The sequence below is a fragment of the Mastigoproctus giganteus genome, chromosome 3 (assembly GCF_048544385.1).
Source record: "Mastigoproctus giganteus isolate SK-2022 chromosome 3, ASM4854438v1, whole genome shotgun sequence".
NCBI lineage: Eukaryota > Metazoa > Arthropoda > Arachnida > Uropygi > Thelyphonidae > Mastigoproctus > Mastigoproctus giganteus.
The window spans coordinates 203,222,526-203,239,126 of NC_143577.1; the positions used below are offsets into that span (position 1 = coordinate 203,222,526).

The 16,601-nt window shown below is 39.0% G+C and overlaps 1 protein-coding gene across 1 annotated transcript in view; it reads left to right on the top strand.

Moving 5' to 3' along the window:
- LOC150088594 (lactosylceramide 4-alpha-galactosyltransferase-like) overlaps positions 1-15,408 on the top strand; it is a 17,412-nt gene extending 2,004 nt beyond the window's left edge. The window contains exon 2 of the mRNA XM_090370249.1: positions 14,507-15,408. Within this exon, the coding sequence (XP_090226375.1) occupies positions 14,507-15,408 (902 nt within the window). The remainder of the gene's footprint in view (positions 1-14,506) is intronic.
- The last annotated feature ends 1,193 nt before the right edge of the window (positions 15,409-16,601 follow it).

Consider the following 16,601-nt stretch of genomic DNA (forward strand, 5'->3'; position numbering starts at 1 on the left):
TATTAGTAAAGACCTGTGCGGTCTCTTTAGAATTCCGATAAAAGCTCGTTTAACCCATGTCTGCAATGAAGATTTTAGAATTTTAACCAGAATAGTAAGAATGTTATACAGCTTGGGAGTTACGATGTTTACCTTGTAATTTTCACACAACTTTTGGGAAATTTCTTTTAACTTTTTAAATTTCCCCTTAAAATTCAACCATTTTAAATTAATTTCGAACTTTATAATTATGAAAAAAACACATTAATTGCATTCAAGTAATAACACTAATCAAATTATAACTGTGTTCGAAATAAAGAGAACCAGTGAAATCTTGCCATGATTGTGTTTGACTGTTCGTTGTACGGCAAACAACAATATTCACGAGGATGTTGAGGTACAAATTTATTCAAATATATTCGAAAGCAACTGTAGTTCAGTATTCAAAAAAAGAAAAAGAAAAAAGGTCATCTGTTAAAATCCGTCTTCATTAAAAATTATATTGAAAATCACTTTCAAATCACAAAATACCATTGATTTCTTCATGAATACTTTAAAAAATACCATTGGTTAAAAATATCGGTCATGAATACTTTAGTTGTTCAAATAATACGTTTGATTTGTTCACGAATAGCACTAATTAATTTATTGCCTAAAAATAACATGTTGTTTTAAATATTGGTCATGAATAATACTTTATGTTCATATAATACCTTTGATTGTTCATGAATACTTTAAAGTAAAAACAACAATTTAAAATTAACATGTTGTTTAAAATAGTCTTCATATTTAAAATATACATCTGTTGCCATCCAGTAGCAAAATTTAAAAAATCACCTTCAAATGCATGGGGGGAAGAAAATCCTCTCTTTGGATTACACCAAAGGATTATGAGGTTTTAAGACTTGTTACACCGTGTTTGGGGGACAGGTTAAAAATATTGTTCATATTTATTTGTTCATGAATACTTTAAAAAATACAATTGGTTACTAATATTGGTTTTGAGTACTTAAAAATACCATTGGTTAAAAATATTGTTCATGAATACTTTAATTATATTCAAATAATACCTTTTGATTTGCTCATGAATACTTTAAAGTAAAAACAATTCAAAATAATTAATTTATTGCCTAAAAATAACATTATCATGGGAAGGATTCACGTGATTGGTGATGTCATCACAATCAAAGATTCAACATGTGGGGGTGGGGAGGGTGGAATACAGCCCTTGGTCAGCTAGCTTAAAAGTGTTTCTATGGCGGCGTATGTGGGGAGAGGGGAGGATGGAAGACCACCCGCTGACAAAATTGGTTCAAAGTGTTTCGGGGGTAGGGGAGGGGGAAGGCCGCCAGACCATCCGCTTGAAATTGTTCAAAGTGTTTCGATGACAGCGCCACCTAGTGGCGAGGGGTGGGGAGAGGGGTAGGTCGACGGACCACCCGCTGACAAAATTGGTTCAAAGTGTTTCGGGGGTAGGGGAGGGGGGGAGGCAGACCGCGAGCTCGGAGAGGGGAGGGTTGGCGGGGTGGGGGAAGGGAGGATTGACAGACCGCCCCCCCTGGTCAGTTTCGTTCAAAGTGACCCCACTCCTACTTATATATATTTGCAAAGGACTGTAGGAAAGATTCGGAAATTAACTGAGATTGTGAGAGCACTTTCAGTAAACTCAGTGCATGTTCTATAGTAAGGAAATAATCTTAACTAGTCTAACGAAGGATTGTTTATAGTTATGGTATATTTACTGATTAATTAGTGGAGGGAAAGTAATAATTTTGGACGGGTTAACTTATAGAGCAGGTACAGTTGTATGTTAACATGAATAACGTCCCAGTAATAGGAGAGAGGCGCTGCTAGCCGCAAATAGCCGAGATTTATTTATCTATTTATTTTCCTTGAAAATCCAACGGTAAGACAGAACCATTACAATTTAAATGGTATTACCATTTAAATTGTAATGGTTCTTTATTACTGTTAAGGTGAGATTTGTCCAGAGAAATTTATCATTCGGACAGTTGGCTTAAGAAAGAGAGAATTGTATTAGCGAAGGATTAAAAGAAAGAAATGTGTAATAACTGTAGAAATAAATATGATTGTTTTAGTGAACTTTAATTGAAAAATAATATATATATATATATATATAAACGCAAGAGAGTGTTACTAGCCCAAGGGCAAGAAGAAGATGATGTATAGGAGAGCCTAATGACCAGAATCATAGTCCATGCCATGTACTAATATCAAATAAATAATGTGTAATGATTTGCTAAATAATCTATATTTGCATTTTTGTTAATAAACAAATTATATATAATGCATATGAGTTGTGTCAGTCATTTTGAACACAGAGCCTAGAGTCCCGGTGAGGAATATAACATTACATACCCCCCTCCCCCGAATCTAGAATCTTCTGGGAGTTAACAAGTCAGGTGCTATTTGGGAGGGGACAAAAGGGGGGCATGGTAGAGTCCAGTGAAGAATTGATTAACTAGACAGAGGATACGGGAGGAAAGGGATAAAAATATAAAATTTAATTAATAAAGATACATAGAAACAACAAACGTTCTTCCACCCCCACATTTGTTCTCTTGGCTACCCAGAAGCATCGGTCACCTGGATAGATGATTGATTCTGGGTACTCGTCCACACCACGAGAAGGTGTGCCAGTCCATGAAAAGCACGTACTGTCTCAAAAGAGACTCTGACCCACCTGACGCTGCCAGAAGGTAGGCCAGGATCCTCTGTCGGCCCATTCCAGGGGAAACAAAAATAAAAAAGACCACCCATGGTGCTGGATTTGGAAAAGAAATGAATAAAATTGAAATAATAAATGAAGTAGAAGAAAATAAAATAAAACCTGTACAATAAAAATAAAACGAAAAGAAAGAAGGTAGTGGTGCTGCTAAAAAAATAAAATAAAAAATAAATAAATAAGTAAAGAAATAAAAGAAAGAAAGTAGTGGTGCTTCTAAAAAAACGAGAAAGCAAAGCACTTAATTTTGTCTGTGGGCCGAGGAAAAATTTCACTTCTTGAGGATTTGAGTTTATATAACCTTTATTAAAAGAGATCTAACCAGCTATGCATCAGCAGGGCCATTGTGCCGCATCCTGTTAAGATCTGTCGACACTGAAAGCCTTTGAAGAAATACGCCTTGAGCAAAAGCCTGAAGAATCTGGTATGACTCCGAGCTTTCAAGCAGAGACGACTCCTGTCCTGGTTGAAAATTAGTAGGTGTATGAAGAGGAAGTCTGAGATCATCATGCAGGGACCAATGATACAAGATGTGATCCCAACTTTCTGGTGATCCACACGAACAGAAGTAAGATTGTGATAAATTGAACCTAAAAGGACTCTGGCTCATCGATCCATGTCCTGTCAACAAGTAGGACGTAAATATGTCCATGCAGAACCACAATCAAACACGTTTATCAGGAAGAAATGAAACTGGTGGTACAAATTTTCACATTGTTGCACCAACAGGAGCTGTTTCCCATCTGGTGTTTCATTCTGTATAAAAATTCTGTCTCAACCTGGTTTTTCATTCTGTATAAAAATCCTCTGTAAGTAACCAGCAAGTCTAAAGGTAATGTTCCAGCTATATGTGAAGAGCTTGCGTCAAGACTGTCTTCCATGCCTTAACTATACATCGCATGATGGTTCTCTGCAAGGAGGCGAGTTTTGCTTTGAAGTGTTTGAGCCGTGCCCTGTGAAACCACGCACCGGCAGCATACGTGACCAAAGGATGGAAAACTGCATTGTAATAGATCCTTTAATTTTTTCTAGAGAGACCTCATTCAACACAGGACGCCCTAATAATTGCACCAGTAAATCTACGTATTTTAGATGATAAGTTTGTGAAGTGAGGAATTAAAATTGAGACTGGAATCAATTACCACTCCCAGAACCTTGTTCTCTTTAACTATGGGGAGACGAATGTAGTTGATCTTGACAAACGGAGTACGAGAAATATCCAACTTTGATCCAAGAATCATCATCTTTGTTTTTGACAAGCTGATTTTAAGCTTATTGGTCACAGTCCAATCGTAGAGATCTCCGAGAACAAAATTTGCGATAGTTTCAAGATCGACCCTAGAGTTACCATTTACCAAGATGGTGAGATCGTCTGCATACGCTATTATACTGACGTTATTGAAAGATGGGGAGAGCCACTGCTGCAGTTCCATGTAAAAGGACCCAATATAGAGGCCTGTGGGCTCCCTCTAGATACAGTTAACTTGATACTTGGCTATGTTTAGCCTTGACTATTATGATTCTATTGACAAAGTGATTACGGATTAAAAAGTAAAGGTGGTTGGAACACGTAGTCGATTGCAGACGCCCCAGGACTCTCTCCCACCAAAGGCAGTCGAAGGCGCTCTCGAAGTCGATGAAAACAGCCAGGGTATGTTTAAGTACCGAGTTTTCAACTGAAGAGACAAAGTCCACAAGAGAATCCCCGCAGGAACGTCCGGGGCATAACCCATATTGACTCCTTGAAAGCAGATCCTGTTCTACCAGTAGGTTATTCAATCTAATGGCCAATAGTCGCTCTAGCAATTTGCCCAAATTATCCAGCAGAGCGATCGGCCTGTACGATCTCGCCGCTACAGAAGGCTTATCCGGCTTTCTGATCAACTTAACTAGAGCGACCTTCAAAATTGCCCGAAAAGTTTCCTCCTGAAGGCATCTGTTGAATAAGTATGTTGGGTAGAAATTTTCTAGTTATTGCAACTTTGCTGGAGGTCTCCCAGCGAGCCTGCCAAGTTTGTTGGAGGTAAGCGGAGAGACGGTTCCTTTCTGATTTGGGATCATTTGACAGATCTATAGTGTAGTCGAGGTATGTTGTCGTTCTGCCTTTGGCCAGTTGATAGAGTAGCCCATTCTTAACAATCTCCAGGTCCAGAAGGAGGAATTCCGTTAGGGCCTGGAGTGCGTGGGTACTTATAGTGTTACATGCTCTCGAGTTGGTTATGAGTATGTGTCGCTGCGTAGTCTCCACTTTTTTGCGGTTCACTGCAGTGGCAGCCTTGCGATACGATATTCCAGCAGCATATGTAATCGCTGGCAGGAAAATAGCTTTATAGTAGAGGCTGGGGATTTTTCTCCTCAAACCCCATTCCTTGCGTGTGATTCGCGCAAAAAGCCCGGAGTATCCTCTAAATTTCTTCCGTAAGTGCACTATATGTGGTGTAAAGCTCAGGTTCTTGTCTAGTACGACTCCAAGGTGCTTTAATTCGGTGGTAAGCTTAATTGTGTTACCTTGTATATTGATTTGAGGGGGGTCGTCTGGAATCTAAGGCTCCTTTTAATAATATAGATCTTGTCTTCAGGATAAGATCTTCAAGTTATTGTTATTAGCCCAGTCCTCTAGAGTTTCTATTGCTCTGTTGGCGGTGTTCTTCAGTTGCGCCCTAGACTCCCCCAGGCAGCATCAGAACCACATCATCCGCATAGGCCATGGGGACGACGTCGCCGAGTTCCAGGTGCAAAAAGTCGTCTAAAACCAGGTTCCATAGAAGTGGACCAGGACTGGGCCTTGTGGGCATCCACTGAATACTTTTCTTGTTACTGAAGAATATGGTGCTCTGACTGTCACGAACCTATTAGACAGGTAGGATTTGATTACTTGATACAGATTTGACGGTAGGTTGGCCTTCTGGAGTCCAGCCAGGACGCTTGGCCACCATAAAGTGTCAAACGCCCCAGCAAAATCTATTGCTATGACCAGAAAGTATTTCTGATCTGAGGTAGTTCCAGCATTAGTAATATTTTCCAGGACATCCAGGGTTGAGCAGCCCTTCCTAAATCGATATTGTTAGGGTGATTGCAGGCTAGCTGCAGTGTAGTGGATCCCTATTCTGTTTCTTAATAGCTGCTCAAACAGCTTGCTCGGGACTGATAAGAGTTCTATGGGTCTGTATGATCCCGGAAGGTCCAGTTGTTTGTTGGGACTTTTGGGAATGAGGCACAAATTTGCAGTTTTCCAGGCTTGGGGGAACAGGCCTTCTTTGAGGCAGTGGTTGCATAGGTTAAGAAGCACCTCTGGAATGGTTTCGACGGCTTTTTTGACAATCTCTGGCTCCAAGAGATCAGAGCCAGGAGATTTCTTGTTTCTAATCCTCATGGCAGCTGTTTCCAGTTCAAGGTTGGTGAAAGGGTCTTTTGTTGCAGTCGTGCAGTAGGTTTCATTGTCCGCACAGAGGGTTATCTGCTCTGGGGTAGAGAGGGCAAGATGGTCTTGAAACATGGTGTCCATGATGTTAATAATTGTTTCTGCTAGGTCCGAGTATAATACCCTGCCGTGTCGTCGTCGCTGGTATGGCCTCACGCCTGGGGAGTTTGTTTATGGTTACTCCCTATACCACACACCAGTGGTTATCATTCCCAGTAGTAGAAACAAGGTGTTATTATTATTTTAGGGTTACCCGTAATTAAATACATTAACCCGTATTTGTGTCTGTAAATTGCGTATGTTCTATGGTTGATTTGCCTGTTTTGCTGGACGAAAAAACCCCAGTTACTGGGGTGAAAAACCTTGCTATCAACCCCTGAGACCAACTAACTCAGCCACGGAGTGAAAAAAGCCCATTAAAGTTCCTCGATTCGAACCCAGGCCTTTTCCACCCGGTGAGGGGAGGACGGTGACGATACCACTATGCTACCCGCGCAGACAGAAACAAGGTGTTCTCAACTGCGCATCTTACGCTGGCGTATGGTTGCAGTGTATAGGTCCTTGCGTCCCGGAAGTCCTCTCTTAGTGCCTCCACTTCCGCTGCCGGCTGGGAGAGCCTTGTCCGCTGGAAGAGTTTCCTTCTCCTGTACACCTCCTGCCTAAGCCTCTGTAGCTCTGGAGTCCACCAGGGTACAGCTCCTGGGGTTGGGTTTTTCTTTTTAATAGAGGTGTTGGCAGCTTCAGTGGTGAGACCAGCGACCGTCATTTGGTGCTGATCCGGGCTGAGTCCAATGACGTTCAGCGATTGGGCTGCTGTGGTCAGTGTGGCTTGGAAGAGTGGCGAATCACTTTCTCTATGGCATACCTTGGATGTGCCTGCCTCACTGTTTGGTGTCGGCTAAGGGAGCGTTGAAGCTCAAACGTGATGGCCCTGTGGTCCGACGTGTTCCAGCTTTCTTAGATTTTCCACGATGTTAGGAGACCAGTGAGGGATCTGGTAGCCAGAGAGACATCGATTGTGGCCTCCTCCATCGAACTAAAGAATGTTGCCAGGTTGTTTAGTCGGCTGATGACAGTGTACGGACTATTCGCTAAGTAATCTTCTAGTCGTTGCCGTTCTGTACTCCACGTCTATCCTTGGTCTCCCTGAACCAAGCTGGGGACCTGCAATTCACATCCGTTACCACGACAATCTTACTGTTTGGGAAGTCTGTCTGGAGGCTCCTCAGCTATCTGGTTGCGTAGTATATCTTCACCTGAGTGACAGTATAGCGATACCGCATGAAATTCACCCAGGGGCGTAATAATATTGGCACATGCTGCCCAAGATGTGCAGTAGTTGGTTATTTTTGTTGCTGTTATATTTGGATTCCGAATCAATATGAAAGCCCAGGGTGTTTCTCTGGGATCCTGCAAAATCTTATAGGCCAGGAGATAACCCCTGACCTCCTTGCGATATGCATATGGCTCCTGGATGAGGAATATGTCGAGATTTGCCTCGTTCCCCGTCTTTGTGAGCTGCGCCGCTACTATTTTGGACCTTTGTGCGTCCAGTTGTATGAATTTTACCCTGTTGATGTTATAGGATTTAGGGCGTGTGGCCATAATCTAGTCTCATTTGGAAATTGCTCTTTGCTTTACAGTACACTGGACATTCGCTGTCCCTAATTGAGTGCTCTGCTGGTAGTTTATGGAATTTGCAATTTACACAGGTCGGCAGCTTGTCTTTATTCGGACACGTGTTGAAGTCGTGGCCACGTTCTACACAGTGGCTACAAGTGGGTTGGGTTTGGGCACAGGTATGAGTGGTATGCCCAAACCGGCAACATCGGAAACACTTAGGGCCAGCTACGTGCTCCCTAAAGCGGTGACTGCCTCAGTTTATAAAAACTCTGTCGGTGTGGCTAAGCGTCCCCAGGTTGTGGAGTTGTTGGTGACAACTCCACAACCCAGTGATAAGTATTTCCTGTTCTGACTTTCGTCTTGAACTTGGGAATGATCAAGTTAGTGGAGGTTACTGTGATGCAGCTCCTCCTGGAGAGCAGTTGGTGTCAGATCATTGTCGAGGTTATTGAAACCCTTCTGAAGCAGCTCAACATACCCGGTACCCCTATAAAGGTCCAGATCAGGCATCCATCCTATTCCTCTTTCCGGATTAAGATCAAAAGTCCCAATATAGAAAGATATCTAAACACAGATATCTGGCCCGCAGGTCTCTCGGTAATGCCATCGTTTGGCAATCATAATGAACAACAAGCGGTACAAGCGATCTCGAGACCAGAGACGGGAAATGTTCCTCTCTCTGCATAGCTAGGCAGCGAACCAGACTGTCCCTTCCAACTTACCATCATGCAGATCAATGCGCAACACTCTAGATGCTTTGCTGATGAGATCAGGCTCATTGCAACGGAACATTTATTTGATAATATATACATTCAGAAACCTTATGTCTCTAAGCAAATTTATGGGCAATCTTCCAAAGTTATGGGATATCCCATGACTACAAGAATCATCCAGTCCTCTGCAGTAGATGCTAAATCTGCCATCATTATATCCAACAACAAGCTGGATATCACTGTTATCTGGCTTGTGTAATCAAAATTCCACCTGTATTTTAGGCTCTACATCAACAACTTTCTCGTTCTACTTACTGTCACTATATTGTCCACCATCAGCAGATATTAATTTATTAGAAAAATATCTAGAACAGGTGTTTGCTATTTTAAATCCCACATATTTAATAATTACAACTGATTCAAATTAAAAATCTTTCTTATGGTTCAGCAGTGTCTTGGACAACAGAGGTAAGATTTTCGAGGAATTTTTATTCACCTACAATTTAAATCTGCACAACTTATCCAATCAACCGCACACCTTCTCAAACATCCACGGAGAATCAAACATTGATTTAACCATTTCAACGTCCGCCATGTCTTCGAGGATCTCTGATTGGACCATACATACTGACTACACAAACAGTGACCAACGAGCAATCACTTTTAAGGTATCTCTCCTTTCAAATACTACAGGTCCCCCTCCTTCTCCTCCTCCAAAAGATCTTAAATGATTTTCTATCAAAACCATCAAATGGCCTTAATTTATGTCTTCAATTCACCAGGATTTTAACGTTTGACACTCGCCGGTCTTTGAACCAGTTCAATGCCTCAGAATATGCATTCTATGTACAGGCTGCCTTACTTTGTGCTACGTGCTACAGAACGCTCCGCTAAGAAGAAAATTAGCAAGCATACTACAGTTCCATGGTGGACAGCTGAACTTTCCACTCTGCCCCAAAAAAAAAAAAAAAAAGTTATATATCCTTATGCTAGGATATATCCATTGTATCCTTTGCTCTAGAGCAGGGCTTCTTAAACTTTTTTCATTCACGACCCCATTTATGATTGCGAGTTTCTTGGCGACCCCATATAAATATAAAAATTGTAATCACGACCCTATAAAAATTGCACAAAAAAATTGTAAAATTGTATTTATTATAGTTACAAAAATTATATGCCCTATTTTTCATCAAAATTGCATTTTTTGCAATAACATAAATAAAAGGGGATTCTGACCGTCTTAGTTCGCTCGAATATATTCGAACGCAGTCGTTGAGTGGTAAGTATTAAATTAAAATTAAAGTAAAAAATTTAATGAGATGGATGTGCCTGTTTTTTATTGCATAACAAATTAAATCTTGGTGGAATGTTTGACACTGCTGGACGTAAGACCTCTTCAACATTTTTTAGCGCTGAACGATACTGGGATTCAATATGTGTTAAAGCTGAGAAAGTAACTTCACATAAATATGTGGTGTTGAATGGCAGAAGTACATTTAACGCCATATCAGCGATTGTGGGAAATTCAGTTCTAGTTCCGATCCAGAATTCAGTCAAGGACTTATTTTGAAATTGTAGTTTTAAGTTTGAGTCACTCGAAAGCTCAGCAAATTCCTCTTGAGCTTTAAGTGGTAGATGATCAATCTCACTTAAGCCAATCCAAAAAGGCTTTTGAATCCAAACTGTTTTTTGGAAATCAATATTTAATATAAAATATGTACGGAACTGTGTTTCTAGCGCTTTTAAGTGATCTACAATAATTTTTGCAATAAAAGTTTTACAATGAATTTTCTCGATTATAAAATTGTCGACACTGGAAAACATTTCGAACGAATTTTTTTCTACCCTACTTTTCCAAATGTTGATCTTTTTGATAAAACTTTCAATTTTATCATTCGAAGTAAATATATCGCAATTTTTTCCTTGGAGAGACAAGTTGAGATCGTTTAATTTCGCAAAAATATCTGACAAATAACACAGCTTGGATAGCCATAAGTCATTTTGAAAAAGAGCAGCAAGGTCACATTTTCGTTCGGTTAAAAATATTTCGATCTCGTCCTTTAATAGCAATAATCTTCTTAAACTTTGACCTCTTGACAACCATCTTACTTCTGCATGTAATGATAAAGTTGTGTAGTTGGAATCCGTATCCTTACAGAGATTTGAAAATAAGCGGCTGTTAAGGGCATGGCTCTTAATAAAATTTATAATCTTAACAGCATCCTGAAGCACATCGTTCAATTCTGGTGCTAATTTTTTTGCTGCAAGGGCCTCTCGGTGAATAAGGCAGTGAGTAAAAGTTATATGATCATAATGAGCAGCTTGAAAAAATGATTTAAAACCACAATTTTTGCCGGTCATCGCTCTTGCACCATCTGTGCATATTCCACAGCAATTTTTCCATTCTAAACCTTCAGTTTTTAAAAATTCGTCAACTTTACAATATATGTCTTTCCCTGTAGTATGGTCTTCCATAGGACGACAAAATAACAATTCTTCCTCCACGCTTTCTTTATAAACGTACCTGACATATACTAACAACTGAGCCAATTTAGTAATATCAGTTGTTTCGTCCAACTGAATTGAAAATTTTGGGCTTTCTTTAATTCTTGTAATAAGTTGCACTAATTGGTCCTCGTTAATATCAGAAATTCTATTCGAGACACTGTCGTTCGACAAAGGAATTTTTCGAATATCATCGCCATATTTACTTCCATGTAGTATTTCTACCATTTTAATAGCAGCAGGTAATACAAGATCTTCTCCAATGGTGAACGGCTTTTTATTTTTAGCAATACAGTATGAAACTTCATATGACGCTAGTAAACATTTTTCAATAACGGTTATAAATTTTTCAAAGGATTTTTTTTCTTTATTTAAAGATTTATACAGTCTTTCAAAATATTCTTTTGGTTTATTGACATACGAAACATGCTTTGATTCAAGATGTCTTTTTAATTTTGATGGTTTCATACTCTCCGGAGCCAACAATTCATTGCAGATCAAACAAAGAGGTTGTTCATTACCCTTACAATTTTGAAATGTAAAGCCAAATTGAAGAAAAGACTCATCATATTTTCTTTTTTCGCACATAAGATGCCTGTTTTTCAATATTTTGTCCTGCCTGAGAAGAGTTTGTAGCATTATTATCTGCGTCATTGCTATTCTTATTTAAGTTTAGCCATTTATCCATGGCCAAAATTATTTTGATCCTAAAATACAATAAATATATAAAAATAACATTGCATATAATAATTGATTTATTAATTACCGAATAAATAAAAAAAACTAAAATCTCGTTACGGCGGAACACTGACAATTGACTACACTAGAAGAGCGTCAATACTACACTAGTTCACATTACTGTCAGTGTTATTGAATCATAGTCTCGCTGCATGTGCGCGCGCCATCCTCCCTTTGTTTGTGTGCAGGTGTGTGAGTGTGACTCTGCACAAATACACATCTAGATGTTATAAAATCATGTATTTAAATATTTGACATTAAAATCTCTCGTGACCCCAGAATTTTGCTACGCGACCCCAAATGGGGTCGCGACCCATAGTTTAAGAAGGCCTGCTCTAGAGGGTAGGGCTTCAAGTCCGAGTGTTTCAATTTTCTCTTTTTGTACGATTTTTGTTGCATCTTCTCTGTCAATAAAGTGTGTTTAGGGTCAAACGGCACCAGGGCACAATGTAAACTGCTCAGGGGTTCCCACCATCTCTGCGCAGTTTACATTGTGGTGTGATACGGTTCACTGTAAAGGCCAGAGATTTAAAAGTATATGGATCTTGAGGTGTGTGATGTCTGTACTGTTGTTCCTCTCTGTCAATAGTATAGTGTATAGTGTGTTTAGGGTCTAACGGCACCAGGGGTTTCCCCCATCCCCGCGTAGTATACATTGTGGTGTGATACAGAACACTGTTGAAGCCAGAGGTTTAAAAGTGTATGGATATTGTGGTGTGTAATGTTTTGTACCGTTGTTAATCTGGTCTTTTAGCCGTTGGGTCTCAAATGAGACCCACCGTTGCCCACACTATACCTCGTGGAGGCAGACCAGGTACACCAGTATTTTAGAAATTTACTATTTACTCTGGCAGGTCCTGCCACCCAATTTCCTGAGATTTCAGTGGCTAGGATCTAAAAAAAAAAAGAAAAAAGTGGAGGGGGGGGGGAGAAACGCTAGAAATTGGGTCAGGCCGAAAGAGATATAAGTTATACGGGTTAGAGTTCATTTTTCTTTTTTTTTTTTTGTTTTAATTTTAGTGTGGGGCTTGTGTAGTTTTGGCAAGGGTCAAACGCTAGTCGCAAGATAGCTAGAGAGGGAAGGGAGACTGAAGACTGTGGGGTGAAAGACAGAAATATGGGATCGATAGTGAAGATAACCCCAAAAGTCGGCGGGGCAGGCCCATGCCTCACCAGGTGAAGATAGAGGATGGCAGGGGGGGTACAGAGTAACCATCCCCTGCCAAGGGAAGGGAAAGAAAGTGAACCGAGTGAGAGTACCCGGTTCAGGTCGCCTAATGATGTTTCGGCAGCAAACTGCACAATGTCTTTGTCAGGTCTTCGCATGCCATTCCTGGGACATGTCCCGTTCGTGTGAGTGGTCAAGTCCAGATAATGACTCCAGTTTAAGCCAGTGGTCAGATCCATGTTAAGCTAATGATTAGTTTTTCAGATTGTAGCTGTTCAATATGTAATTTGTGTATAATCCTTTCAGGTTTACTTTTATATTTGTATATTTTAGCGGCGCACAGGTGGCGGTGGCGATGAACTCACTGTTCATCGCCACCTTGCAGAATACGCCTTTTCTGGTTGGCACCACCAATTTTAATAAATAAAAAAAAATATTCACTAAGTTCCATAAAATTATAAAGAATTAATTCTGAGTTCCAAATGACAATCGCCATGATCTGGCCAATTAAAGACTGTATTGAAGTTTTTTGAGTCAGGGACCTCCTTTGTTGCGCCGTAATGTACTGGACCTCCTGTCATTGTATCGTGAAGTAGTGTACTCGTGTCAACAGGGGTGCACTCCAACCATTCGTTGCAGAATTGCGTTTTCACAAGATTCACATATTCGCCTCTAATAACAGCACGTATTTCCCTGTTAAATGTTAACAATTTTGAGGCCAACATTGCATACAATTTCTTGAGCAAGTGTCCACGAATAATTGCTATCTTGTACTTCCATCATTTATTGACATTTTCGTTTCAACATTTCATGCTGCTATTATTCGTCTGTGTTTCAAAGTCACGACAGACGTTGACATTTGTGACAGCCATCGGCTACGCCTGATCAAGCGGCATTTTTGTGTCATGTGTAGTGGTGCTGTACTTCTGAACATTATCAAGCGGAAGACCAACAACTGTTTCACAACCAGAAAATTTTTTGCATCAATCTTTCACAATTGCGCGTAGTTGCTAGGAGTGAAAGACCTGACGCCATCTCGAACTGCTTGTAATTCGCATGAAGGAAGTAATATGCTTCAGAATTGAGGCCAAGATTTCGAATGTTGGGTGCTATGGTTTGAGGTAGTGATCTTCTATAAGAATAACAAAATTCAGTTCAACATCGACCATCCTCGTATCTACAGAAGGAACGAGTGCTCATTTCGAATTGATCGCCATTGAAAAGAGAACAGAAAATACGGATAGAAGAAGCTTCTGCATCAAATCGCTTAGTGTCCAGTTAAGAGATGAGACGTCTCAAAGTATTAGTTTTAGCGTTAGTTGGAAGTGTGGGTGGAATTCTAATCTATTTCCTTAATACGAAAGGTAAAGTAGTATTTCGAGAAACTTTTGAATATTTGTTAAAAAAAAATAATTATTAACAAACAAATAAATTTGAAAATATTAAATCCCCATTAATATTTAATAATCAACATATCTGAAACGAGATATATTTTACCTATTTTATTGCATATTATCCAATGTCAGTTCATCCCTGCTGATTGCACTTCTTTAAACTTTAGGGAATTATTTCAAAAAAGTATTTTTATTTCTTTTTTTTTTTTTTCATTCTAGATGAACCCAACAAATACTTTTCCATCGAGTGGCCTGATTTGATCAACAAATACCTCACTCAGAGAAAATCTTCTCAAATCATTTTTCTGGAGACATCTGAAAGACCTTTCTTGAAAGCCCGTCAGGCGTGCGCAGTTGAGTCTGCAGCTAAACACCACCTTGATATGCAGGTAACGGTGTTCATGACAAGTCCTCGCATACAAATGAACTCACTTACGATGAAAATTGAGGAAGTATATGGTAACGTGCAATTCTACTCCATCAGCGCCCAGAGCTTTCTGAGCGACACTCCGTTGAGAGAATGGATTTCAAAATCTAATTGGAGAGGTGGACCGCACAAAGTTCATCATCTTAGCGATGCATTAAGGCTTGCTGCCATGTGGAAGTACGGTGGAATGTACCTTGACTTAGATTTTGTAGTTCTAAAATCATTACACGGATTTAGAAATGCGCTGTTTAAAGAGCAGGATGGATATATTGCCAATGGAATATTTATATTTGACAAATATCATCCTTTCATGAATAGCTGTATCCATGAATTTTCCCGAAACTACAGAAGGGATTTATGGGCTCATAACGGTCCTCGGCTTTTAGAAAGGGTACTGAAATCACAGTGTGGAATAACTTCGGTGAAAGACGCAGCCAATAATAACTGCAGTATTACAGTAAACAATCCGGATGTGGTGTTTCCATTCTCTTGGGATCAGTGGAAAATGTATTTTGATCCTTCGAAAGCAGAATCCATTTTAAAAAAATGTGATCAAAGTTATGCTGTACACTTTTACGACCATGTGAGTGTGGATACTCTTGTTCGAATTGGGGAAAATTCCGCTTACGAAATCACATCAAGAGGAAACTGTCCAGTAGTCTACGAATTTGCCCGGAGCATTGGAGTATTCTGAAATGTTCCCTTAATGATAATGTTTTATTACCTGAAGTGAGGGCAAACAGAGGCATAAGTCCACATTCTAATGACCCTTTTAAGACATAATCCCTATAAAAGGATAATTCACATTGAATAAAAATAATTTTATTTAAATAAAATAAATAATTTTATTTAATGAATATTTCGCTGTATGTTCTTTCAAATTCATAATGGAGAGAATTTAAGATGGCAGTAACTTCTGTCTGTTGTTCTTGTTCTATCAGTTGACAGAAAATTGAGGATTTTTAGGATGAAATGAAAACATGGTAATGGACCATACCAGGTGTATTCCACCAGACAAACAGAAATCATGTGTGACGCACCCTGTGACTCATGCTGTAACACAATGACGCTCCTATGTGATTAATCATATAATTTATAAATTTTGAAACCTTTTCGGACAGAGCATTCGCTAACTGTATTCCCTATATATATATATATATATATATATTATGTGAGGTAAAAGTTAGGTAAAAGTAATAAAAATAAATAAATATGGCTATGTAGCTATCATTAGAGGCAGCAAATGCACATCCTCCACATGATGCCTAATTATATCTGATAATTAAAATAAATATGATATTTAAATAAAAATTAAATAAAAATTAAAAATAAAAAAAAAATTAAAAAATTAATAAAAATAATAAATAAAAAATTAAATAAAAATTTAAAAAAAATAAAAATTAAAAAAAAAATTAAATAAAAATTAAAAAAAATTAAAAAAAAATACATCAGCCAGTAGTACGGCATTATTGCCGTACTACTGGCTGATGATTTTATTTAAATATCATATTTATTTTAATTATCAGATATATATATATATATATATATATATATATTTATTTATTTTATTTTTTTTTTCAAAATATTAACCGTAAGAAATCCTCACTAACTGAATTAATCTCCTGATATTTTGTTTGGAAAGGTTCCGAAACATTTCGCATGTTTCAGAACCTCTATGAATCGAAATATCACCAGCGGTTATTAGCACATAAATCATTTCAAACATGTATGGTGAATGATGAATATATGCCCTTGAAATGGCACAGTTAGTAGGATTGCTGTCCTCTCCACACCAGGGGGAAGAGATCTGAGTTTTGATCCAGCCGATAAAGTGAGAAATTTATGTGCCTTTTGAGCAAATCATGTGTGAAAGCAGTTTGAGATCTT